Raw genomic sequence first — 26,393 nt, 5'->3', positions numbered from 1 at the left:
AAGTTATCCGAACACACACCTCCTCCAGGAACCCTAAGTTGAAGGCCCATTGAGTGGGGGAAGGAGTACCTTCAAGACCACTACAAAATAACCACACACACACACACACACACACACACACACACACACACACACCTGCCCTCTAGGTCCATACCTTCTCAACCTGTCAATGTTGACTTTTCCAACAACAGATGGGATCCCAGGAATGTAGTAGTCCCCAGGTACGAAAAAATGTAAGCTTTTTACTACAACTCAACTTTATCCTTATAATGAGCCCAGTGATTTAAACTCAATCATTTCACATCTAATTGGGTCACATCCCCTTTTAGGGGCTGGGCCTATCCCATCCCCCAGCACTGTCAGCTGACTTCCGGGGCCCACAGGATTCTCTGGGACACCACCCTTCTCCAGGCAAAATAACCTGGACAGCTGTCACCAGCCCTATCCTGTCAGGTCATTCCAAACTGCCATCTCCTGCTGCCTTGGTGGCATGGGGAGCATCTGACAGATCACTATCCCCCCTAATTCCAGGGCCCCTCCATCCTGAGAGCCCCCCACCCCAATATTAAGGGACTTGTTCCTCCACTGCTTCAAATGCTCTTCTCTAAAAGCCCTCCCCTCCTCATTCTGGAGCTCTTATCTATTTATGGTCCCTTTTCAACCTCTTCTGATAGCTTAGCCCTTTCACTTAAAACCTGACATCTTTATTCTCTCCAGTTCGGCTAAGAGGGGTGAGAACCACCCATGAATTAATATTTCACCTAACACCTCACCACACTCTAGGGGAAAGAGAAACCAAATATACATCTGGGTCTGCCTGTCTCCAACAAGTCTAGGATTGTCAGGAGATCGCCAACCCAGGGCATGTGGGCAATGACCCCTGTCTGTGAGTGGGGCTGGGCACACAGGCCCATCCCCTGCAGCGAAGGAGGGGACTGTGGCCCAGTGGTTTGCTGACAGCCCAGGCTTTGAAGTCATACAAGCCTAGACTCACCAGGTCTCCTCCATTTACTGGTGTGATCTAGAGCAAGTCACTGAACTCCTCTAAGCTTCCGTTTCCTCGCCTGTAACAAGATGCCACCCACTTCCCAGGACCCCTGTGAGGAGCACTCTGCCAAGCACGTAGCTCAGCACCCTGGCATGTAAATGTTCATAGATGAGATCCAGCCATCATGACTCAAAACCACACACACATTCAGACCGAGCCCAGCTTTGGGGCTCAAGGGCAGCTTGGCTTGAGTCCCCAGCACACCTTCCCCAGCCCTCTTACCAGGGCAGAGCCTGTCTACACAAGTGTGTGGGTGCCACTACTCCAGTGCTCATTCTTGGGGACAAGAAGCAGATCCCGCTAGGCTAGCTCAAGTCAGAATGGGGGTTCATGTAGTTAGGACCTTTTTAGTGGCTCATATTTGGCTCCAATTAGCTTAAGCTAAAAGAAGAGGTCTCCCTTAATTCAGTGGTCACCAACCTTTTGGACCTCACGGACCACCAGTGGTCCACGGACCACCGGTTGGTAACCGCTGCCTTAGCTCACATCACCTAAAGTCCAGGGTTATTTGCCTCCAGGCACAGTTGGGCCAGGGGACTCCAAGGACACTACAGGACTTGTCCCTGTCACCTCCCCCCCAGCTCTTTCTTCTCTGCACGTTCCAGTTCCAGCAAAGCTCTCCCCTCAGGCCAGTGGCTTCAGGCTTATCCTCTCAGCAACCTGCATGGGAAACTTGCTTCTTCCTTGATCGTTCCACCAAAAGGTCTGGGTGTTGGCAGGCCAAACCGTCTACATGAGCATTCCTCAACCAATCACCAGGGCCACGCAGACAGAGGTCAAGGAGTGAGGCAGTGCTGACAGAAGGCAGGAGCAGAAACCACCAGATGCCAGCCCCAACTCCATGTGCCCTCTCTCCAGTCAGCCTCGCATGTCCAGCCCCCCTGCCCATGGCCTGAGGTCCTCACCAGTTCCCAAATGCATTTCAGGAGTGAGAACCTAACTGGCCCAGCTGTTTGTTAGGCAGTGATTTCCATGCTGGCCCGCATACCAGGCGCTGCGTGCTGAGGATGGTGCCCATGGGTCAGGGGTCCCACTCGATCCCATCATGGGGGCAGAGGAGGGCTGAGACAGGGTCTCACAGGACAAACAAGGCAGCTTGGGCCCCTCACTGGGCGCGGCAGTTCTTGTCAGAAAACGTAGAAGAACCACAGGCCTCCTGAGTGACGCATCTAAAAACAAGCATAACATCTAGAATGGAAACAGCTTTATTGATACCTGAGAAAAAGTGCAGAAGGAACATTCCTATGGCCACTTAGCCTGTCCCCTCGGGCCAGGTCATCCAGAGGCCTGACCATTTCTCTCCCCATTCCCTGGAGCCGTGGATCATCCAGGGCCTCACTGACCAGCGCCCAGACCCTGGGGAAGTCCACAGCCAGAGCCTGGAGAACACCCGTGGCCAGGCCCCTGCGGCCAGGGCGGGGCCCGCATGGAGGCTTCACCGGTCAAGGTCTAGAGCTTCTTGGGTCACCGTCCGGAGGCCAATGGAAAACAACTGCTCCCAGGGCTCCCGGATCCAGGCCAGCAGGGTGGTCAGCTGCTCTGGACACACGACACGGAGTGCCCAAAAACTCTCAAGCCGGGACACCTGGCAGACCAAGAGTGGCGAGTGAGACTCAGGGGGCCACACCAGAGAAGGGGCGGGAGATCGCAGGGAGGACCACTGCCCGCTTGCTCCTGGCCTCTTCCCTTCCCCAACCCAGGGTCACTCCCCATAAACGACGCTGACGTTTTAAACAGAACCCGACCGATCCTACTGAAGGCCCCCAAAGGGCTTTCACGCCACTATCTTGTTTCTTTAATCTTCTCCGTTTTCCAGAATGGACGTTCTGGAGTCAGTTTCAAGGAACTGCTTGGGTTCCTAGTTCTACCACCTGTGACCTGGGCAAGCTGGTTAACATCCCGAAACTGCAGTTTCCTCATCAGTATTAGGACTGATGAGAGGACCTCCTCATGTGCAGGTTGTAAAGGTTAACTGGCTGGCAGAAGAGCCCAATCACCAATCAAATGCAAACCCCAGGGAGCGGCCGCCGCTGGGTGCTTCACTCACGGCCACCCAGCTAACACAAGGCTGGGCTCCACGTTCATGGTGTTTCCACAGCCTACAGCTGCCCGCCCTCCTCCCCCTTGCTACTGTCCAAACCCAGTGAGCCTCCCAGGTCCTTTACCCTACTTCTCTGCTCTCCCCATCCTGCCCCCAATTCCTAGCCTTCCCAGACCATTTCCCACACCACAAGCTCTCTCTCTCACACACTCACATACACATGTGCACACACACCTCATCGTAGAAGACCAGCCGCAGGTCCTCCGGGGCCGTGCGATAGAGCAGCACCGAGCTCAAGCTGCTGAGCGGCTGCTGCTCCCTGACACACACGGAAGGGCCAGGCCCCGAGGGCAGGGCCTTCTCAGAGGCTTCGCCAGACGCCGCTGGAAGAGGGGCTTCTGCCTCGGACCCTACAAGGTCCTCATCTAACAGGTACAAGCTGGACAGAGTCAGCAACAGGGACACAGGACAGGTCTCAGGGCCTGCAGTGAAAGAGGCAGGGCGAGGTCGAGCGCAAGGCCGCAGAGAAGCCCAGACGCTGGGGCCCAGGCCCAGCGCGTGGGAGAAGAGGGCCAGCCACACCGAGGTGGCCACAAAGCAGCTAAGCCTCTGGGCCCAACGTCAGGGACCTCTAGCCTCCAAAACCTCTGAGGCCTAAGACACAGGAAACCTGCCCACCACCCACTGGACTCAGAAAGGAGGGTCCACTCTCGCCTCCTCCCACAGGAGGCAGAGCAGACCCAGCCAACCTGCTCCACCTCACAGCGAGCCTGGGCCCGAGAGCAAAGGTTTCTGGGCACCTCTCGGCCCACCCAGAGAGACTGGGGACACTGAGGGGGTTATCTGGGGATGCCCAGGAGTGACAGGAAGTCCCGATGCCAGGAGCTGAGAATGCTACAAGGGCACGCAGAGGCCGCACCTTCAACCAGGAACACTTGAAGGTAGAAGAACCGGGAAGGCTCCGAGGAAGAGTCTCTTTCCAGTAGTGGCCTGCGGGGAAGGTGGCAGCCCCAGGAGAGAGTGGTCAGCTGGGGGGGCGGGGGGGGGGGCTAGGGAGGGGGGAGTACCAAGAGGGGCAGACAGGGAGGAAGGGCCAGGCCTGGGGGCCTGAGGTCAGGTGGCCTGTGCTCCAAGAGCAGCCGCTGGAGACCAACCCCAGCCTCACCCTCCCACTGACTCACCAGAGTCGGTGCTCTGGGGTCACCTCCTCCTCTGTGGCACTGACGCTGCTCCTCCAGGCTGGGGGCAGAGACTGCAAGACATCTGGACGGTGCCAGCCAGAGACAGGGAGCTGTCATGACTCCACCTCTTCTCCCAACCTCACCGCCTCTCAACACCTTCCCATTCTCCGTATTTCTAGATTCCAGGAACTTCTCTGAGAGTGGAGTTTCATTACCCATGTGTCTCAGGCATGGGTGGACCTATGACCCTCGGCCTGCCCTCCCTGTCTCTCCCTTTCCTCTCTCACCAGTGAGTTCCTCTAGGAAGGCTCGGCAATGCTTGGCATCTCGGGGCAGCAGGACACAGCTGCCCGCTCCAGCTGCCCACTCCAGCCGCAGGCTCTGTCCTGCCAGGCCCAGCTCTATGCAACTCAGATCCTGCAGGGGAATGGCCAGGGTTGGCTGCAGCCAGCTAGCTGGAGGCCCGCTGTGGAGAGAGGAGGGGCAGAGTGGCAGGAAAGAGAAGACTGAAGTGAGAGCCACAGGGGAACCCTGACCCTTCCCTGGCCACGGCCCCGTTCACTCACCAGATCTGCCCTGTCACCTTCAACACATACAGCCTGTGGTCAGACACAACCACGAGACACAGACACTCCCCAGGGTGGCCTGCCAATACCAGTGGCACCTAAAGAGCAAAGGAAGTTGATGAGAAACAGAGAGGACCAGGAAGGCAGCTGCCAGACGGAGCGTCGAGCTCCTGTGACAGCACCTTCAGCCTGCCCCTCCCTGCTCATCCATCCCGGCCTCCCCACTGGCCACGCTCTCCATCCCACAGCCCCTGCCCTTCACACTCTGCCAGACTAATTGTTCTAAAACATAAAACTGGGTGCCATCCCTGCTTCCAATCCTTCAGGGGCTCCCATGGCCTTTGGGATCAAATCCAAACTCTTTAGCAGACACATGAGGTTGCTCCTCTTGGTCACAGCCCCCCACACCCCCCCCCATTCTAGCTGCCGCCATCAGAGCAGTTCTCCCCACTACTCTCTCAAGTCTCCATGCATGTGCCGCTTCCTTTTCCTAGAACATCCTTCCTCCCTCCTCTGCAGCTCATCCTTCGGACTGGCTTAGCCATCACCTCCCCGGGAAAGGGCAGCTTCCCTAACCCCCTCGGGTGGACCAGATGCCCTTCTAGGGCCTTCGCCTGATCCCAGCACTATTGCATCACGTGATCATTGCCTGTCTCTCACACTGGAACGTAAGACAGAGGACAAGACTGATTTACTCTAGCTCCTTGGTGTCCAGCACATGCTAGGTGCTCAGCAGAGGGTCCAAACGCATCCTGTATTTACAATAATGACAGGAGGTCCCACTTACTGAGGCCAGGTGCTGGACTGGGCAGTTTACAGACTTGACTCTCCCTGATGCTACCACACTCTGAAAGGTTAAGTGTTATCCCCCTTACAGAGGAGTGACAACGGAGACTCAAACATCAAGGACCGTGTCCACAGACACACAGCAAGTAACCGCTGGAGCCAAACGGGAAGCCAGACCTAGCAGTTCCAGAGCAACAGCTTAAGACTCCATTGGCTGTGATGGAACGAGCAGGCACCCTGCTCAGCTAGAGGCAGGGGCAGTGCCAGGCTGGCACAGACCTTGATGCAGCACTGGAACTCCTCCTGGGCATCGGTGAACACCTCAACATCCAGGAAGAGCCGGAGTCGGTGGTCCACAGAGCGGAGGCCACAGCGCTCGGGGGCTGGGAACATGCAATGGGCCATCAGCCTGCCCCGGCTGCGCGGCTCCATCTTCCCTCCCCACATTAGGGCCCCTTCCCTCCCCCAAACACCAGCCCCGTCTCGTTTTGCCTATACTCACGGGGACTGAGGCTCCACTTGTGGCGGTCGTGGGAGCCCAGTGCCTGAGATGGGGTACTGTCAGCCCTGGTGCTGTCGTCACTTTCGCCAGGAGGGTCATCGTGGACGGTGCTGGGGGACTGCGACGAGGCTGGCAGCTGCTCTTCCTGGCTCTGCTCCCCGTTGGGGGCTCCCCCGGACAGAGCCAGGAGAACCACATGGTCACTACCACAGTTTGGACACACAGTAGGAGACTCTGGAGAAGGGGATGGGTACAATCCCCGTGAACCCCCACACAGCACCACAATCCCCCACCATGCTCATAATGCTCCCCACCCACTCTCAGACTCACCTAGTCCCCCATCTCCAGCTTCATACACTACCCACCATACACTGCCCACCACTCCCAGCACACCTGCCTCCCTCTGCAGGCCTGGCTGCTAACCAATCACTCCCCATCCAGTGAGGGACAAGCAAACCCAGACCCATGGCCCACAGCCCCCTCAAAATACACCATGTCATTTCAGGCCTTCTTAAAGGAGCCAAAGTCAACCACAGCCAAATTCTGGTTCCCTCCCACAGCCTGGGCTGGTCATGTGCTTCGATGCTCTACCAGCAATGTCTAAGCCCCAAATCAACAGACCAGGAAGGCAGGGTACCAGAGATGGGTCCAATTCCCGGCTCCATCACATAAAGGCTATCATCTATGCACTATGACAAGACTCCTACACTCTCTGTGCCTGGTTTCTCATCGGTAAGATGAGGATGATGACAGTGCCAATGTTTGCTTTTTTTAGAGAGTGAGAGAAGGGAGAGGGAGAGAGATAGAAACATCGATGAGAGAGAAACATGGGCCGGCTGCCTCCTGCACACCCCCTACTAGGTATCGTGCCCACAACCCGAGCATGTGCCCCGACCAGGAATCGAACTGGCGACCTCTTGGTGCAGGGTCGACACTCAACCACTGAGCTACACGGGTCAGGCAACAGTGCCAATCTTATAAGGTTGCCAGGATGAGTGAACGTAATCAGGTAAAGGACAGGGATCAGCAACAAGAAGCATTCTTTGAGCAGCTACAATGTGCTTGGCATGTGCTGGAGCCTTCAAACAAGTGACACACCCCTCCCAAGACTTCGTTTAGGAGCCCAGCACTGTCCCTGGTGCCTTTCTGTCACACTTAAATCTCCCACCAGCACTTTGCGGCAATTTCATTCTCATCTTTGTTCGGACAAGATACCGGAGGCTCAAGCAAAAAGTGAATGGAGCACACAGGACTGTTCATTAATAATGCTCCCACTGAAGAAACCCCAGGGGCCACACGACCCCCTGGAGGAGAGCCAGGGCCTGGGCGGAGGCAGGGCTATTTCCACTACACACACTGCCCTGCGGAGCTTCAGGGGCCGCCGCCTCCTGGTAGGCTCAGGGTGAAGTTGGAGAGGGTCCATTTTCTGAATAAAATGTAAATTCCTGCTCCAGCTGCTGCCAGGAGGAAAGTAATAAAAAGCATGCATTTCAACATAGGACTTATCAAGAATATCTTTCTTCTTCAGTGTCTTCAAATGTCTTTTTGACTGTCCTACAATGGAAAATTTTCTCGTCTTAAAGAACAGAATGCGAAGAGATGCCACAGGCACAACTCAGTATCTAGCAGCTTCCAAGGTCAGTCAGGAAGGAGAATCTCAGCCAACTCCCAAAGCATCTTACTCAACAGCCAGACGTGCTCGGATGGCATCACTAAAACCCAGCAGTGCCTAGGGCTCATTAGGTTTTATGTACTTTCTGAAATGTTAGCCAAAAAGGGGGGAAAGCCTCCAGGTTATGAAAAAATAATGAATATGTTTAAATAGTTACAGAGATTGTATTTCCTGACATTTCAGGAGGGGGAGATAATCTCTCCTTTTTTTGCTTTTGTAAATGTAGCAGGCAGACAGTTTTATTTTTCCTCCAGGCAGAAAGATGGTCCCCACTCCTTTCTTCCCTGGGGAACCCTTCCACACTCCCTCCCTCCAAGCCATTTTCCCCCACAACGGCAGAAGGTGCATGGGCAGGAGGTCAAGGGCAGGGCTTGTACCTGAATTTTGGAACAGAGGCCTCCAGCCCTCCACACTGGCCAGTTCCAACCTGGTATCCCCTGGCTTGAAATCGTGGCCACAACGTAGACACTGGAGTCTGTCCTCCAGCTGGTCCCTTGCTTCCCCCAGCTGATGCTGAACCTTGGTGGCTGCTGGGGTCAACACAGCAAGCAGCTCCTGAAACAGGGTGGCCAGTGAGCAGGAGGACCCCGGCCCTCAGCTTCCAAGCTCCCACCAGCCTCCTGGGCCCCATCACCTGGACAGCGGCTTGGGCGTCAGGCTCCAGCACCACATAGCGACGCAAGTGCCGGTCTGGGCGAATGTAAGAGAAGCGAAGAGCGAGGACAGGGTGCAACAGGGGCGGCTCTGAGCCCTGTGAGGAAAGAGGGGACCAAAAAAAAACAAAGAAAAAAAACAGCAGAGGGATTAGAGTTATACTGAGAGCACAGAGGGAAACATAGCTCTGGACTCCATTAAAATGCTTTTGCTGCCATCGCGCTCTGGCCCACAAGCTCTGCGCCTGGCCGGCCACCCAAGCCGCCCGGGGCCACCTTTGGCCCCCAGCTACCTCCTCGACCATGGAGAGCCATGTTGTCAGAGCTGGCTCCCAAAAACAGCCCAGCGCCTCCTCCAGAACCCCCACCCCCACACTCACCTCAGGCAGTGGGTCCCTCTGGGCTTCGGTCTCGGACTCTATTTCAGCTGCCTCCAGACTCTGGAGCTCGAGCCGTTCCAGGGTTCGAGCTGCTTGGAGTTCCACCTCAAACAGGTGGCCAGACGTGACCCGGAGAAAGCGCTCCTTGCCCCGCACGCCCTGAGGTCCCTCCAAGGGACATACCAACATGGGGCGACAGAGCTCCGCTGAGGAGAAACCGAGAGGGGGCCCTGTAAGGACGGAAAGGTACCCAGACTCTGCCCTCCCGTGAGCTGGCCCTCCATCCACAAGGGGTCAGCCACCCCACTCTCCCACACACACCACCTGCAGCCACTAAGAGCTCACCTTCCACTTCCTTCTCCTCCTCCTCCTCCTCCTCCTCCTCTTCCTCTTTTCCCTGCTCCTCAAACTCCTCTTCCGCCTGTGGCTCCGGCCCCATGCTGACCTCCTCTGCCACCACTTTCTGTGGTGACTCCTCTGTAAGTGGAGGACTGGGCACAGGCTCTGGGCTCAGTGTGTCCGGGGGCAGTGTGCCGAGGGCAGGAGTCTTAGAGGAAGCCAGAGCAGGGATTCCCGAGGTCTCGAGGTGATTTCTGTACCGCAGCCAGTCCTGGCCAAACTGTTCCCGGAAGCTGTTCATGAGTTCCAGTTCCCGATGCTGCTGCACAAACCGTCCTGGACAGGTGTGTACTGGGGCAGGGCAGGGGCGGGGGAGGCACACGGCTCAGCCAGCCCCCATCCCTCCCACCTCCCTGTGAGTGCTCCTCAGGGTGAAGTAAAAGTCTGTGTAACAGGTGGAGGTGGTAAGGGTTCCGAGAGAGGCTAAAGGCTCCCCCCAGCAACATGCCCCAAAGCATATCCTACGAAACACCCTGGTCACATGCAGTTCACAACCGCACCTCATGTACTACTTTGGAGATTCGCCATACAGAGCAGCACATTTAAGGTCCTACGATGGCCCAGAGGGAGGACACCTATTTGCTCACCAAGCATCTCCCAAACACATCTGGCCGCGGAATCCTTGTGACATCCCACTAATTAAAGCTCCTTGTAAAACACTTCGGAAGGTGCTGTCCAGGAGCGGTCTCTTCTCCTTTCCCCAAACTAAGAGGAAAGACTAAGAGGCCCTCTACAGTGCTGCGCTCCACCCAACAACATTCCCAACTAGAGCACGGGGAGCGCTGGGCTGGGACACGGGAGGCTGGGGGAGGGCCGACTCACCAGCCGGGGAGGGGTCCGGAGTCCGGGGCTCTGGGTCCGTGTCACTGGGTTCTGAGATACTTGCCCGCCTCACGCGAACTCGGCCCTGAGTTTGGGTAGAGTGATGAAATTCCATGAAAGCCAGGCCGCCCAGCCACACGCAAGGACAAAGCCTTACTATTCTTAGAGCCCCAGTCAAGGGACCCAACCCCAGGTACAAGGCAGCCTAGGACGCTGTTACCTTCAACTTACGAATCGGGGGCTGGGCCACAATGCCCCCTGAGGAGGGGCTGTCACTCAAGTCAACACCCCCCGAGGTTTCAGTGGTGCTCCCCACCGGCCAGGACGGAGTCGGGGCCTCTGAGGATGTGGAGGTCTGACGTGTGACAACAGGAAAGAGAAAGAGGTCAGAGCCAGAGGAACCTCTGTCCTACCCAAGCTGGCCGAGAGGCGGGACCCATCTGCAGCTACCTGGGAGGCCCCTTACCCCGAAACCCTGCTTCCTTCAGCTAGCGTCCTCCCAAATCAGCCCTTGCTGTCCCACTCCCGCCCCGCCCCGTCACACTCACCTGGAAATCAGTCAGTAATAAGACCTTCCCATCAAGAAGGAACTGAACAAAGAGAAAAGAGGAGGGGGCAGTGTTGGTGGGGGGCTCATTCCCTGGGGGAGCTCCAAGCCCAGGTGGGAGCCCTCCTGGGGCTGTGAGGACCACCAGGCTCAGCAGGTGGTACCAGCAAAATAAGCAAGAAGTAAAGGGTCCAGTTAGAGGGTGAGAACAGGCAAGAGGTGCAGGGGTGAGGGCGGCCAGGGCAGGAAAGGGAAAGCGAGCGGATATGGGAAGATCACTCACGCCAGAAGCAGCACCCCTGGCCCGGGGTGACAAGTGCTGGGCGGTGGCCGCTCGGTGTGCAGGGTGGAACCACAAAGGGTTTCCCTCCAGGTAGAGCTGAGGGGCAGGAAGGAGACAGAGGTGGGTGTGAGCCTCCCTGTGGGAGGAAGGGCACTGACCACATCAGCATGGGAAGGAGGGAGGGGCGCAAAGCTGGCTTCCCGGCCTTTGAAGCACCCAAGCCTCACCTTGCGGAGCTCAGCCAGCAGGCACAGTGGTGCCAGTGCCCTGTGTTCTTCCAACAGGTTGTATGCCACATCGAGGTGCCGCAGCTTCCTCAGCTGCTCCAGGCCTGGCAGAGGCGAGAAAAGAGGAAGGGCATGTGAGTGAGAGCAAGCGTGGGGAGGGTGGGGATAGGCTGGGGAGGGTGCAGGGAAAAGATAACCCTGGGCACCTCAGACCTGCCGGTGAGCGAGCATCAGCTCTGGAGGGACACGGTTCCCAGGCCGCCTGGCCATCCTGAGTCTCACGCTGCCCCATCCCCTCCATCTGAGCCCCACCCTCCCCTACTCCCTGCCTACCACCACCGCACTCCCCCACTCACCATGCAGGCCCTGGAGCTCATTGCCTCGCAGTATCAGGGTCCCCAGAGTAGCTCCTGAGGGTCCCATTCTCGGCACCGAACACAGGTGGTTATAGGAGATGTCCAGATGGCAGAGCTCAGACAAGTCCTGGGAGGAAGCGGGCGACAAAGAGCCTTTCCTTGACCAAACTCTAGGCTCCCCTAAGCCCTCTTCTCCACTAGGCCTTATCCTTGGCCTGTGAAAATGGCAAACTCTCAGCACAAACGATTTCATCTACCCATCCTCTCCCCCACGTTAAACTTGAACCAGTACTAGTTCAGTTTCTGATAGCTCAAGCCCACATCCCTAGGATGACTCCAGCCCCCTTACATTCCGGCCCGGAAAAACTCAAGGCTGCCAGGAGAACTGTGTTTGTTCCAGCCAGCACCTAAAGATGGGGCCCGTCTCCCAGCTTCCGTGGGGTTAGAAGCCTAACTTTGGCAAGTGCCAGTTAACAAACCCAGACAGGTTGGTTTCACATAGTCCAATGTCCCCTTCCTGTTTTGTTTTGTTTTTAATATATTTGTATTGATTTCAGAGAGGAAGGGAGAGGGAGAGATAGAAATATCCATGATGAGAGAGAATCATCTGTCAGCTGCCTCCTGCACGCCCCCAACTGGGGATGGAGCCTGCAACCCGGGCATGTGCCCTTGACCGGAATCAAACCCAGGACCCTTCAGTCCCCAGGCCGATGCTCTGTCCGCTGAGCCAAACCAGGCAGGGCCCCTTCCTGCTTTCTGTAAATTTCCACTTCCCTGACTTCAGAGGAACCTGACTAGAGTCTGGCCAAGGACAGGATCTGCTCAAGCCTCCGCTGGCCCCCTCCCCATCTCCTCACTCCCACTTTAACATGCCCAATTACCTCTGCACAAACCGAACTGGAGTTCAGTTCCTGCTGAATAGTTTATTACTGATTAGGAGTTTTACTACTGATTAAACATCACAATCGTTTATTACTTAATAAACTACTACAATAGTTTATTATTAAAACCTGTTCTTACCACTTTAACTAGTGTCTGGCTTTCTCTTTCACAGGGAGACAGAAGAGAAGGGTTCTTCACTATCATCACAAGAGCCGCCCTTTTCTGGCTATGCACTGGGCTAAGTAGCATCAGATACTCTTCATAATCATTCTAATATAAAAGTGCGTACTCCTGCCCTGTGTTCAGTGGTTCAGTGGTTAGAGCATTAGCCTGCACACCGAAGGGCGTGTCCCTGGGTTGCAGTTTCGATCCCCTCCCCAGTCGCAGCACATGCTGAAGGCAACCAATGGAATGTGGAAGGCAACCAATCAATGTGTTTCTCTCACATCAATGTCTCTCTCTCCCTCATTCCCTCCTTTCCACTCTAAAAATCAATGGAAAAAATGTCCTCAGGTGAGGAGTAACAAAAAAAAGCACAACAAAAAGTGAGTACTCCTGTGGTTTCTACTTTTCTGGTGAAGAAAAACCGAGAGGTTAACCAACTTGTCCCAAGTCACACAGGGATTAGGAGCTGAGATGTGAATACTGGTTGGTCTTAGGCTGAGCCTGAGCCCCCAAACCACACTGCCTCACAGGATACAGCTCCATCCCACGGGCAAGAGCACGTGGAAGCAAAACTGGGTCCAGGAGAGGTCAGAGCAGAACCATTAGAGGCCCCAGTGGTATCGGCTCCAGGCAGACTCCTCACACTCACCATCAGGAAGTCCTTGCAGCCCTGGAGTTGATTGTGGCTCAGGTTCAAGAAGCGCAGAGCTGACAAGAGACGCTGTGGGGGATGGGAAGAGGAAACAGAGGATCGGACACCTCCAGGCAGCCAGCTGGCCCCTCTCCCTACAGACCCACCCCTGTCCTTCCCCAAACCCCCTTCCCTCTGAGGCACTCACCAGGGAGCCGTCTAAGGCAGTCAGTGCATTGTAGCTGAAGTCGGCAGAAAGCAGAGCCAGCCAGGGCAGGGCAGAGCAGAGGTCGCCACCGCAGGCTGAGAGGAGCTCCTGAGACAAGGTGCTCAGTCACCTCCACTCTCCCCTCCTCCCCACACCAAGGCCTCACTCTATGGCCCAACCATTCATTCATTCTTTATGCTGAGTTCAGTCTGAGTACAGACTTAGAGAGAGCCCAGGGCCCTATCCTCAAGGTGTCCACTGTGGGGACAGTGAGGGGACAGAGAGGAGAATATATAACACAGTATGGCAGGTGTGACTATGAATATATGGACAGGTACAGAGTGTTGTGGGAGCAGAGTGGAGGGAGGAAGTACACTGTCCAGAGGGAAGCAGGGGGCAGGAGCAGGGAAGGCTGCAGAGAAGGGGGAATGTCAGAGTTTGGTCCTCTAGGTCTCTCAGGACAAGGCACCTGGACCCACCCCCCTCCTCCTTACCTCTAATGTCTGGATGCTCCGGCGGCAAATCAGGGTCTCCAGCTGGGAATAGATGCCACGGAGGCCATGAAGGCAGTGGACAGGGACACCTCGGAGCTGCAGCAAAGGAAGGGAAGGGAAAAGATGACAAAGCCAACTATGGTTCAGGGAAGCATTAAGTGGAAGAGAGTAGATGCCACATTACTGCAGAGCAATGGGAACTCTCAGGCCTGCCCCTCCTCCACCAAAAGAAGCCACCTCTCTTTCCCCATCCTCAAAAGGCCGCCTCCAGCTGGGTTTAGTGTTGCAACATCCCCCAATGCCCCATACCTCCAGCTGCCGAAGGGACTTGAAGGGGAAAATCTTGATGGGCCCTGGGAGGCCAGGACCAGGGACATGGACCAGCTAAAAGGAAAAACATTCAGGTCAGTGAAGTTCGGCACAGCTCCCTTTCCTTGGCATGTCTTTCTTAGCACAGCCACCCCTAGCTCTCACATCTTTTGGATCTGAGCCCTGCAGATTTCTCGCACCCATGCTACACCCCAGTCCCACCTCCACTATTCTCCTGGGCTTTTCGTATATCCTGCCCCGTTCCCACCCCAGAACCTTGAGTGAAAGCGTTTTCTGCAGCACATCGAAGAGGAACTGAAGCTGGAGGATGACAGGGGAGTCGGTGGGGTGGGAGGGCAGAGCCACAAAGCCTGTCTGGCCAGGGCCCCAGGGCCCCAGGTACAGCTCAAATACGTGGTTCAGCTGCTGCAGTGTGGCAGTCAGCAGGCTCAGTGTGCTACAGCCAGACAGGACCACATCCCCTGCAAGGGAGAGGGGCAGACAGGAAGGACAACATAAGGAAAGGCTCTTTCCCTTTATTCTGAGACTTTATGACCCCAGGACACACCCACTCCAGTCTATATTGTAGACCTTCCACTATAGGATCAAACTTTTTATCTTCTCCTCACTTAAAAGTTGTCAAAGGCTCCTCCATCTTCAAAACAAGCCTTAACTCTTCAGCCTGACATGTGAGATTGCTTCATTACATGCCCCTGACTTTTCTAAATTTCCTTTCCCTTCTGCTCAGAAGAGCCTGTTCTACTCACACTGCTGGAAACAGGGTCAACCTGGTTCATAACGCCTCCATTTTCTGACACAACCCTTCCACTCTGCCCAGCTTGACACCCCCAGGCAGTGTTCTCAATACATAATACTGTCCAACTTTTCACTATACTCACTCCTTTTATGTAAAAACTAGGGGCCGCCCTGGCCGGTTTGATATCGGCCTGCGGACTGAGGGGTCCCGGGCTTGATTCCGGTCAAGGGCATGTGCCTTGGTTGCTGGCACATCCCCAGTGGGAGGTGTGCAGGAGGCAGCTCATCGATATTTCTCTCTCTCATCAATGTGTCTGACTCTCTATCCCTCTCCCTTCCTCTCTGTGGAAATTGATAAAATATATTTTAAAAAATAATAATAAAAATTCATGGATAATAAGGACCATTATAAACTTATGAACAATAATATATACAGAGGCAGAGCTGCCTCAAACAGATTGTCAAACTGCAGTGGGAAGGCCAGGGAGGTTTGGGGGGCAGGAGGGAGGGGGGTAAGAGATCAACCGAAGGACTTGCATGCATGCATATAAGCATAACCAATGGACATAAGACACTGGGGGGTAGGGGAGGCCAGGGGACTGTCAAGGGCAGGGGGGAAAAAAAGGACACATATGTAATACCCTTTGTAATACTTTAAGCAATAAAATAATAATAATAATAATAATAAAAACTAGGGGCCTGGTGCACAGGATTCATGCACTGGTGGGGTGGGGGGGCATGACCTGCGGGGATTGGCCTGCTGTGGGAGCGCTGCTCATCCTGGTCAGCCTAGCAGCACTCCCACTGTGGGAGCGCACTGACCACCAGGGCGCAGCTCCTGCATTGAGCATCTGCCCCCTGGTGGTCAGTGCACATAATAGCTACTGGTCTACCGGCTGTTCTGGTCATTAGGCTGTTCGGTCGCTGGGCTTTTATTATATAGGATTAACTGGGCGTTTTATCTTTTTTTTTTTTTTCTGGTTGCAAAGGTAATATGCACACTTACAGAAACTCTCAAACAGTACCAAAATTCATGTCACAGAAAGAATAACCACTCATGATAGCACCAAGGTATTGCTCTCTCTGTTAAAACTGCTCTCTCCAATGAGATTGTCACCCTTCAAGGAATCTTTTGGTATTCAACCCTGTACCTAAAAAAGTGAAACTATATGGTAGGCACGGAGAATTTTTCTTTACCTTTTTAAAAAATATAAGGATACAGTCAAAGGATGTCCTAGCAATTGAAAGGACAGAGCAGGACTGATGGAAGCCGCAGGGTGTATAAGTTACTCAGCCTGCCCTTATCTCGGCCAATGGGAAAGCGGGGGAAACTAGCCCAAGGCCAAAAGTATGCTGGCCACCCCCCCCTGTCTTTGTGTAACCAGACCCTAGCTGCACCCTGCCCCAACCCCCGACCCCAAGCCCTATAAATTCTTTGTTCTCTTGGGATTCGGGGCTCTCTCTTGCACCCAGTAATGGAGGCAAGGGGGGGACCAAGCGAGCTTGTATAGGAGACCCTCTGCTTTTGCATCGGACTGGCTGGTTCCCTAGTGTGGTTTCCTTGGGGATCTTGAAATCTGGGCATAACATTTTGGGGGCTCGCCGGGATCCCCAGCACCATTGAGGGACCCCCCCCAGTCCGGAGGGCCCGCCTGACTGACCGCGGTAGGTGTTTGTATGTCATTGTATGTTTTATATCTGTCCGGTGTGAGCTCACGTCTGAAATCTGTAATCGTAATAGCCCACATGGCCTAAGGTGGACGCACTGGGGGGGCCACGGGCGGGAGGAGCCGAGGGACGCCTCGATCCTCCATCTGAAGAGGGGAAATTTTGCTTCCGCGGAGTCGGAAGGTCTGTAGGAACCCCCTTAATCTGAGACAGGCAGGAGGAGTCGGGGGGCGCCCCGATCCTCCATCTGAAGAGGGGAAATTTTGCTTCCGTGGAGTCGGAAGGTCTGTAGGAACCCCTCAATCTGAGAAAAGGCGGGTCGCTCCTGCTGGTTGGCGCGCAGCCAACGTCTGGCTTTGGGTTTGTTTTGTTTTTTGTCTTTGTTTTTTGCTTCCATGGAGTTGGAAGGCTGTATTTCTTTGGGCCCTTTAGTTGTTTGTGTTTCCGTTTTATTTTGTGGACTTGCTGGATTAATAATTTCAAGGAGATTGGGGGAGGCTTTAGAGCTCCCTCAGGAATGGGGAAGTTGTTAGGAGTTGAATGGATTGTTTAAACTCTGAATGAATGTCTGATGAAAGTGTATGAATGTGGAGGGAGGGGGGACTGCTCTCACCCCTCCTTTGTGTGGCGGTCGGGCGGCCGCCTGAGTGAGGGTCTGTGGAAACAGGTCACCCCCTCCCCAAGTATTCTAAAATTAAAATCCTTCTTGTAATTGAAAAGCATTTACAAATTTATAAATGCATCCGGGATTTCTGTGCACATGCAAAGGGAAAAGGCCAGTTTAAAAACGAGTGCGCATAGTTTTGAGCTGGACTTGACTTTTTGCTGTGTACAGAATAAAAACCCGAGACTGTTTTGGTCTTAAAAACGGTGAAGATGAACCTGAGAAAGAAATGCAGACAGGTTTCCCAAGGCGATTTAAAGTAGCTCTTTTGAAATTTCCCGCCCTGAGGCAAGTACCACCAGGAAGTTGCTGCTTACTAAGGGAGGATAGAATTTCAGAGGTGGAGTTTTAAGGCGGAGTTTTACTGCGGAAATGCGGATGGGGCAAAAAGTGTGCTAGCCTCGTGGATTTATTTAATACTTAATAAATTAGCAATCACGGTCTTAATATAATTTCAGTGGTATGTATACATAATATCATAAACAAATTAAGAGTAATTGATTCCATGGTCAAGACTAAATCCTATTATGTTGAGAACTGTTTTTAAGTGTTGAAAATGTTTTCCTAAGTTTTACCTAGGTTACCCAAGAAAGATTTTTCTTTTTTCTGTGTCTCTTAAAATGTATTGCTAATCACCTAAGAATTAAGGCTAAGAGTTCTAGCTACCTGGAAAGCATGGCCTTGGTGTGATAGGAGGAAAAAAGAAATGTTAAATGGATGGTAGACCAGTGAGCTGGGACTGGTCACTAATGGTGGATTGTGAGAAGGGCTGGTTGTGGCCTAACTTCTCCTTCCTTGGTACCCCTGAAACGTCAGAGGGTACTTCTGGCCTTGGTTTTCCAATGTGTTTAATCTGTCAATTTTGTTGTTTCGCTGAAATCCTCTTGAGTGACATTGAATGATTCTTTCCTTCCTCTTTAACTTTTGGGGGACTGTGTAAATGGATTAATAGCTTCTAGATGGTATTCACCATCTCTGAGACTTCCAGAGAGAAGTCAAAACTCAGACTGACTACACAACTGAAACTGATTTGTTGGTATTTTGTGATATAAATGTGGACCGTTTCTATCTGGATGAGACATAGGTCAAAAGTCCTGTCCTAGGATGTGAGAAAGGGAGGCCTCCACATCTGTTCCTGTCTGCTCAAGATCCCAAGACTGTAAAGGTAGACGGCGTCGCGACCTGGATCCATCACACTCACGTCCGGTCAGCGGATCCATCCATGACCCAGAAAGACTTCATCACCAAATGGAGCATAGATCGAGATCAACGCAACCCGCTCAAGCTCAAGCTACGGCGTGCTCGACCTGCCTGATGCCGGTAACATGACTCGCGATCGCTCCTGTCACCAGGAGCCCCCACAATACTGTGTAATACACCTAGATAATGCCTGCATCTTCATGGACATGGCTCCAAAGAGACAAGGACCATTTATAGGATCACATGTTTAGTGGTAGATTTGGCTACCTGAAGCGGCATGACGCCAATATTATGTTTATGTTATATTAACCTTTGATTCTTTTGCAGGTTTGAATGTATGTTGGCTGTCCTGGAAGGGAGCTGTGTGGGGTGACCCCCAAAAGTAAAGGGTGCCTAGCTGCCAAGGGGGCAGGTGCCCAACTGGGCAAGGAAGGGTGCCCATCAGGTTTTGGTCTCTGTTGAGAGACAGCTAACAGTTGACAGCCTGTAATACTGTCTTGCAGGCCTGGGTCACCATGCCCATGTCAGGGGTAGTGAAGCTGGAAAAAGCCTGTTTAGACTAGAAAGTCTGAGGCATGGTTATGCATAGAATGAAGGTTTTATACCAACAATTACTGTTTTGTTTTAAATCCATGAAAAGGAATTAGCAAGGAAAGTCAGAAAATCTTAGAGTAGATCAGTATGTTTTTCTCCTTATGTAATTCCTCCGAAATCTGGCAATGCTAAATAAGTACGTTTCTTTGCATAGATCCAATGAGACTGGTTCCTAATAGTGGTTTTATTAACGGAAAACTTTGACTGGAGTATCATGTTTTGAAGAGCCCTATCTGAGCTCTAAAGACTTGAAGCCACTAAGAATGCCACGAAGAAAGCCTGGTATCCTGCCTGGGAGCCCTGAAGATGGCTGGCGCTGGAGCGTCAGGCCCATGCCCTACCATCACTGGCGGTTGGTAAGAGTAGAAGGGGAGCAGTAAAGATGCCTCTGCATCCCTGCGGAACCCCCACACACTCTGGGCCGCAACGAGTAGGAGGGCTACTGAGATGGGCCTTAAAGCCTGGAGCGTGGGCTCAGGTGGAGTTGCTACAGGTGAGGGATTCACCTAACTCAGCAGATACTGCAGGCAGGCCTGATGGCATCTGGATGGCTTGGCTTCCTGGCCCTACGGGGCACATTAAGGTTCAACCATGAAATTCCAGCAAAGATAGTCAGTTACCATTCTTGTTGTGTTTATGCAAACATCAGGACAGTAAATAAATTTATCTTGATTTGGCTTTTTAATAGCCATGGAGGAATTTTAAGAAGAAAAATCCTATTTCAATAGAAGTTGTTAAAGCTAAAATGATTTCTTTCCCTTCCACCGGACCATTTGTTAAGCTTATAAGAATAGTTCAATTGATAGTTCTGTATGCCCAGTACGGGCCTCTAGCAACGGTGGAATAGAAATGCAGTCCGTCTCATGATTGAGCCGGAAGTTCCAAGACAAGGGGGGAATGAAAGGACAGAGCAGGACTGATGGAAGCCGCAGGGTGTGTAAGTTACTCAGCCTGCCCTTATCTCGGCCAATGGGAAAGCGGGGGAAACTAGCCCAAGGCCAAAAGTATGCTGGCCACCCCCCCTGTCTTTGTGTAACCAGACCCTAGCTGCACCCTGCCCCAACCCCCGACCCCAAGCCCTATAAATTCTTTGTTCTCTTGGGATTCGGGGCTCTCTCTTGCACCCAGTAATGGAGGCAAGGGGGGGACCAAGCGAGCTTGTATAGGAGTCCCTCTGCTTTTGCATCGGACTGGCTGGTTCCCTAGTGTGGTTTCCTTGGGGATCTTGAAATCTGGGCATAACAGCAATAGCACAAATAAGTCCCCCTAAACCCTTCAGCCAATTTCCCCCATGGTTACATTCATATATGGTACAATGTCAAAACCAGAAAACTGGCAACGGTACAATGTACACTTTTATAGTCCTATGCCATGTCATCTGTGTAGATTCCTAAAGCCAACACCACAATCAAGATACCAAACTATTCCTTTACCACAAAGATCTCCCTCCTACTACCTCTTTTTACCCACACACACTATCATCCCTAACCCCTGGAGCCAAGTCAGGTTCTTGCCGAATAAATTAACAAATCCCATAACCTTGCATGAAGGACTTTCTATGTACCAGACACTAGATACAGACATGGCTCAAGGACTCTTCCCACCCTCAAAGAGCCTCCCAGTCTAGAAGAGCAGATTAGGTATGTGCGCAGTTAATTACACAAACCAGTTTTAACTGCTACGAGAGATTTCACAGAGACCATCAATGGGAGTGCAGTGATGGAAGGCACCTACCAGTAACTGAGTGATATGTGCCAGACAACTGTTACTTCATTTAAACTTCATCAAAGTCTCCTAAAGAACACTATTGACTCCCCTCTTACAAATACAGAAATTGGGGCTCAGAGCAGTTAAGAGTATTGATTTGATATCATATAGCTGGTAGGAAGCTGCTACTTCTGTGTGATCTCAAAGCCAACACTTTTCTAACCACAACTAACGCCAAACATGTGCTGAACAACTATTATGGCTCCACTGTGCCCGGGCACTGAGAAGTGCTATTATAATAACAGCTACCACTTTTGGGCACTGACAATATACGCAAACACTGTACTAAATGCTTTATGTGAATTAGAATTAATCCCCACAACCACCTTTGAGTTAAGTACAATCATTATACCATTCTGCTGGTGAGAAGAACAGGCTCAAAAAACTTAAAACAATGAGGCCAAGAATGAAGGAGAGTTGGGTTTCAAATCACGTGGGTCTGACTTCAAATCTCATGCTTTTAACGATGCTATACTTAGGTCCTCGCCACACAACAGTGATGAGGCCCTGTCTCAGGTCTCCAGGGGCTTACAGCCAAGTAAGGATCACCTTCCTGTGAGAGCCCAGAGGGCGCACGGAGGAAGTGGCAGTGGAGCCGGGCCGGGAAGCATGGCTAAGGTTTAAACTGTCAAAGACAAAGGACATTAGGCAACAGCGAACAAACCCCGAAGGAGTAAGGAAAGTGACACACACCCTCGTGACCCTAAAGAGCTGTAACTCCCTGATTCTTCAGGGGGAGTGGCCCTGGGAAGCAGCACGCACCCCACCTTGCCCCAACCCCAGCTCAACCGGAAGTCCACTCACCCGATTCCCGCAGCAGCCCCGCGAGCTTCCACAACAGGGAGTCCCGCGGGGCGGTTGTCATGGCCACGGGACGCTGGGGGCGGAGCCTGTAGAAAGAGGAAGCGAAAGAGCCTCAGGTGGGTGGTACTGCCCAAAGGCCAGGATGTCCGTGCAAACGAGGCCTCGCGCAGAGAAATAAAGCAAGAAAGAGGCCAAGAGCGTCCTCCATGGTGCCCCTCTGAGGAGCACGAGGCCTGGTCAGCCAGACTCACCCCGCTGGGCGATCCGCTCACCGGCTCCGGAGCCCGGCGCCCAGCATTGAGAGACGGGAAGTACCACCCCGGAAAAAAGGCCAGATGGAGGGAGGACCGGAAAGCACGCCTCCGCTGCCGGAAACCACGCCCTAAGTCGTGCACACGTGTCGGGTGGGGGCGTGCTCGCTGCTGCCGGCGGAGGCGGGCCTTGGGGCGGAGCTGCCTGTGCCCCTACCGCCTCCCGGAGTTGGGCCCCCACCACCTCCGCCCCGCCTTGGGCCCCTCACAGCCTGGGGCGCCCGCTGGGCTTGCCGCGGCCCCTCCGAGCCAATGAGGAAGCCCGACTGGCTGTTTGCAGACTGGGAGGGGAAACAGCTTCGAGAAGTGGAATTTGCTGTTAGGAAAAGACTCCTCCAAAGCGAATTGCAATTAAAGGAGAGCGTGTCCTCCACAGCAAGTGTTTTGATGTGTGTGAAAGAGCTGGGGCTGGCGGAGGTGCCACTTCTGGGGTTCCTTTGGCACTTTTTCCTAAATCTCCCTCCAGACTCTGGGTGTTTTTGTTTTTTTTTTCCCTTCAGCAATATCGGGCTCACATTAGTGATTGGTAACGTTCTACGTGCATCTCGTCTTTGTTTTTATGGTGCTTCACTTCATCTGAAAGTCATAATAAACTAGCGGCACGCGGGCCGCATGCTTGAACGCGTTAGGGAAAAGGGGACCTGGCCCTGAACGCATCTGCCTAGTGTTGCAGGTGGTGTGCGGGTTCTTGATTTACCGCAGGAAAGATTTCACAGGAGGAGTCCTGGTGATTTTTAAATTATTAAAGCTGGGGACAGTGAAACCAGGGAGAGCCTAGGATAGAAGAAGCAACAGGAGAGGAACTAGGCGGAAAAATGAGCCTACGCTGGGCTGCTTTGGCTCACTAAGAAGTCAGAGGAAAGGGGCCTTGGGACAGGTTCAGGGAGTTAGCCAGGCGAGCTGCCACTGTCCATTGCTCCCTGGTTGCCAGTCTCCTGGGGTCCCTTGGGGATTAGGAGATGCATGCTTGTGGGGGAAGAAGAAGGAAAAAGGGAAAGGAGCCGGTCGGTGCTTCTAGGAGGGAGACTGCACCCTGGGTCCTTTATCTTGAAGCTTTGATCTCTCTCTTGCTTGGGGGACTCTTAGAAGAGGTTTCAGGGAAGGGTTTTAGCAGAATATTCATCAGTTTATCACGCGAGTCCTTTCAGGGTCATGATCTCTATTGACTGGTCAGTGCCAGGGCAGAGGGTCGTTTGTCGCTGCTGCTGGACCTGGGGTCCCCCACCTGGTTTTGCTGCTTTTCTGGGTCTGGAGCTGAAATACAACTGAGGTCTAGATGCCTCACCAGATTTGAAAAACTGGTTCACACAGGCTAGGTTGCTAGCGAAGGTCATTCAATTAGTAACCGATTGCGCCCATTGTAGCTTTCACGTAGCCCCCTGTCAAATACCACCTAACTAAATTAAGTTTAAAAAAACAAAAAAGTTAAAAAAAAAAAAAGTCTTTAGAGAATTTCTGGTTTTCAGGGAGGATTTGTTTGGTTTTTGGTTTGGGGTTGTTTGGTGTGTTGTGCGTGTGTTTTTAATGAAGTGCCTCTTTTCTGATTCATTTTCAAAATGAATTTAAGCTAATTGAGAATAAGAATCCTATATAATAAAAGGCTAATAGGCAAATAGACGGAATGGAGGAGCAACCAAAAGGCAGAACTGAACAACCGGTCGCTATGACGTGCACTGACCACCAGGGGGCGCGTGTGGAACATGGCGAGCATCGGCCACAGAGGAATGGTGGAGCAGGTGAACGGGAGCACCAGACCAAGGCAGGGTGCCAGTCACTGTCATCAGGGTGAGCCTCTGGTGGTTACTGAAAATTCTTTGCTCCCGCACACCACAGTCCCACCTGGTGCTTGCACCTGCTGCTGGTGCTGGAGCCGCTGCTCACACCCACTGCCGGCGCCCAGCACTGGCACTGATTGCTCGGTGCCACTGGAACCACCGGTGGCACCCACTGACAGCACTGGCCCCAATAGCTCCACAGTCAGCAGAGGGGCCAGCACCATCAGCACATGGAAGCAGTGGCAGCAGGAGTGCGTGTGTGTGGTGGGGGTGGCTGGCGAGGGGGGGCCATGGCAGAGGGGGCCATGGCAGAAGGGGCCTGGCAGGGGTGTAGAGGATGGGCCGAGACCTGCCCCTGTGCCCACGGCAGCCTCTCGGCCCACAGTTCCTTTCAAGGTGCACAAATTTGTGCACTGAGCCCATAGTAGGTTCATAATCATCTTTATACCAAGTTGCAAAATTTGGAGCACCCTATTTTCTAAAGACAAAATATTTGAAATGGTAATCTATGCTCCTAAACCACACAATTTAATGTTTGTGGCATACAATGTGTGATCTGAGCCAAAAGCCTAAAAAGTGGTTAAAGCAGCGGTTCTCAACCTGTGGGCCATGACCCCTTTGGCAGTCGAACGACCCTTTCACAGGGGTCACCTAAGACCATCCTGCATATCAGATATTTACATTACAGTTCATAACAGTAGCAACATTACAGTTATGAAGTAGCAACGAAAATAATTTTATGGTTGGGTCACAACATGAGGAACAGTATTTAAAGGGCCAGAAGGTTGAGAACCACTGGGTTAAAGGGAAAGCACGTTGTGAACAGCAAAGCAGTAAAATATAAAGTAAGTATATTTTTGTTGCACTATTAATCCTATAACTGTGATGACTGTCAGTCAGTTTATCAAATCACCTGGTTGTAAAGAGGAAGAGTTTTCCCATACTGTAACTGCCATTTCAGTGTTCTGAAACCTGTTTCAGGGGTGCTTCCCCAGCCCACAGAGTTTCCTGAGAATTTACTCCATTCATATGGATAACCCCTGTAGCCAGATTTGTTCTGCACCCCCTTGCTTCCCAGAAAAGTGGAAGTGGGACAAAGAGCAGCAAGGAAAGTTGAATTACAGAGGGAGAGAAAAGCAGATCTACTGAGAGAAGCAGCAGGAGGAGACGAAGCAGTTTTTTCCCCCAGCCCCCTTGTGAGGCCCACTCCTCTTTCCGCCCTTGGCCTGCAGGGCTTGGCCGCCTTCCAAAGAATTCTCCCTCTACTTTTTCTGCCTAAGTTTGAGTGTATTGCTCTAAATTGCTGCCATATGAACCTTTGCTAAAACAAAATCTTTTCAAAAAATTAAAGTCTAAAAGAAAAAAATATTATCTTTCACCATAACAGGAAAAAATAAAGTATCTACCTAGAACATTTTAAGATGTATGCCAGATCTATGTGCAGACAACCAGAGTACTTTAAGGACATTAGAAATGACCTAAGTAAATGAAAAGATAACATGTTCCTGATGAAAGATTATTCCATTTAATTTAATATTATAATGATCTAAATTGAATGCAATTTTCATCAAAATTCCAATAGGAAGATTTTGGAACTTGACAAGTTGATTCTAAAATTCCTCTGGAAGACTAAACACATGAGCATTGCCAAGAAATGTTGGAGAGAAAAAAACACAAGAAGCACTAGTAGGGGCCTTACCCTGCCAGATAGCAAAATGTCTGTAAGGCCACAGTAACCAAAGCAGCATGACACTGACACAGATACAGATAAATATTGATAGAACTACAGAAACAACCATGATTACATGGAATTTTTTTTTTATTGTATACAATAAAATTTAGTAGTTTGGGGACAATTAACTTTCTATCTGAGAAAAAAACTAAATTCCATCCCTCATACAATGCACATTAAATTTCAGAAGGATTAAAGAGCTAACCATTGTTTTAAAATTAAATCTAAGGATTCTTCCAAGTTTAAGGTTCAAATTTACTTCTTAAAGGCTGCTCTTTATTTATAAGGCATGCAATGTCATTTCAAAAAAAAATTTGTCCTTGACAGCAATGTTATCTATATGGCCTGCTACTGCATAATTTCATATTACCGTGAATCAAAATGTGTTTCTCAGAGAAATGCTATGATAGCACGCTCTAATAAAACTCTTTGAGGCCCAGCCTGAGTGGCTCGCTGGACCCTTCAGTCCGCAGGCTGACGCTCTATCCACTTAGCCAAACCAGCGAGGGCCAATGATTCTTTCTCACCTTTGATGTTTCTATCTCTCTCTCCCTCTCCCTTCCTCTGTGAAATCAATAAAAAATAGTTTAATAAATAAATAAATAAATAAATAAATAAATGTGCCGCTGGACCTTCCAAGCACATGACCAAGACCTCCCAGCGCAGCAGCGGATGTGGTACTAGGTACTAGCGAGGCCCAGCTCACCCACCTCAGGCTTCACGCCCCCTGTTATAGTGCATGCGGAGAGAAGTGAGTTGTAAGCAGCTGCCACTGGTAGCTTCCCTGCCACTCCTAAGTTCACTGGGGTAGCCTCTGCACAATGTGTGTGGCCAAAGGGGTAAGGAAAGGTGTGCTGGCCACTAGCTTAGGCAGCATGGACGGGAAGAAAGAAGGAGAGGGCATCTTCATACAAGAATGGCAAAATCAGCGACCTGAGACTACAGACTTCAGGGTCCTGGTCTGTTTGAA

General features: G+C 52.1%; 1 protein-coding gene across 3 annotated transcripts; it reads right to left on the bottom strand.

The window, feature by feature from the left end:
* Nucleotides 1-2,235: 2,235 nt before the first annotated feature.
* On the bottom strand, nucleotides 2,236-21,999 carry STK11IP (serine/threonine kinase 11 interacting protein). 3 transcript variants are annotated; one of them, XM_059703293.1, is made up of 25 exons: nucleotides 21,857-21,999; nucleotides 21,606-21,691; nucleotides 14,429-14,634; nucleotides 14,153-14,227; nucleotides 13,844-13,939; nucleotides 13,350-13,457; nucleotides 13,160-13,231; nucleotides 11,464-11,590; nucleotides 11,108-11,211; nucleotides 10,881-10,976; nucleotides 10,599-10,640; nucleotides 10,271-10,405; nucleotides 10,051-10,135; nucleotides 9,175-9,519; nucleotides 8,830-9,035; nucleotides 8,431-8,547; nucleotides 8,174-8,351; nucleotides 6,125-6,358; nucleotides 5,902-6,005; nucleotides 4,837-4,934; nucleotides 4,558-4,736; nucleotides 4,271-4,352; nucleotides 4,009-4,079; nucleotides 3,324-3,571; nucleotides 2,236-2,633 (listed from the first exon to the last, which is right to left on the bottom strand). In XM_059703293.1, exons 2-25 carry the CDS (start codon nucleotides 21,664-21,666, stop codon nucleotides 2,484-2,486), a joined length of 3,219 nt encoding a protein of 1,072 aa, XP_059559276.1. In that variant the 5' UTR covers nucleotides 21,667-21,691; nucleotides 21,857-21,999; the 3' UTR covers nucleotides 2,236-2,483. The 3 variants fall into 3 exon arrangements, with proteins under 3 accessions (XP_059559276.1, XP_059559277.1, XP_059559278.1); XM_059703294.1 differs by having other exon boundaries at nucleotides 9,175-9,504; XM_059703295.1 differs by lacking the exon at nucleotides 2,236-2,633 and having other exon boundaries at nucleotides 3,432-3,571; nucleotides 4,271-4,464.
* Nucleotides 22,000-26,393: the final 4,394 nt, after the last annotated feature.

Source organism: Myotis daubentonii, chromosome 7, assembly GCF_963259705.1.
Source record: "Myotis daubentonii chromosome 7, mMyoDau2.1, whole genome shotgun sequence".
Lineage (NCBI taxonomy): Eukaryota > Metazoa > Chordata > Mammalia > Chiroptera > Vespertilionidae > Myotis > Myotis daubentonii.
Note: the sequence above shows the minus strand (reverse complement) of the source record. Positions and strands in the feature narration are given on the sequence as shown.

Bases quoted from the DNA above. Each gene is read 5' to 3' on its own strand.
- STK11IP (XM_059703293.1), bottom strand. From the start codon at position 21,666: ATGACAACCGCCCCGCGGGACTCCCTGTTGTGGAAGCTCGCGGGGCTG. The intron at 14,635-21,605 runs GTGAGTGGACTT...TCTCCCTTGCAG, and splicing joins GGGGCTGCTGCGGGAATCGG to GGGATGTGGTCCTGTCTGGC. The intron at 11,591-13,159 runs GTGAGTGTGAGG...GCTTCCTCCCAG, and splicing joins GCTGCAAGGACTTCCTGATG to GACTTGTCTGAGCTCTGCCA.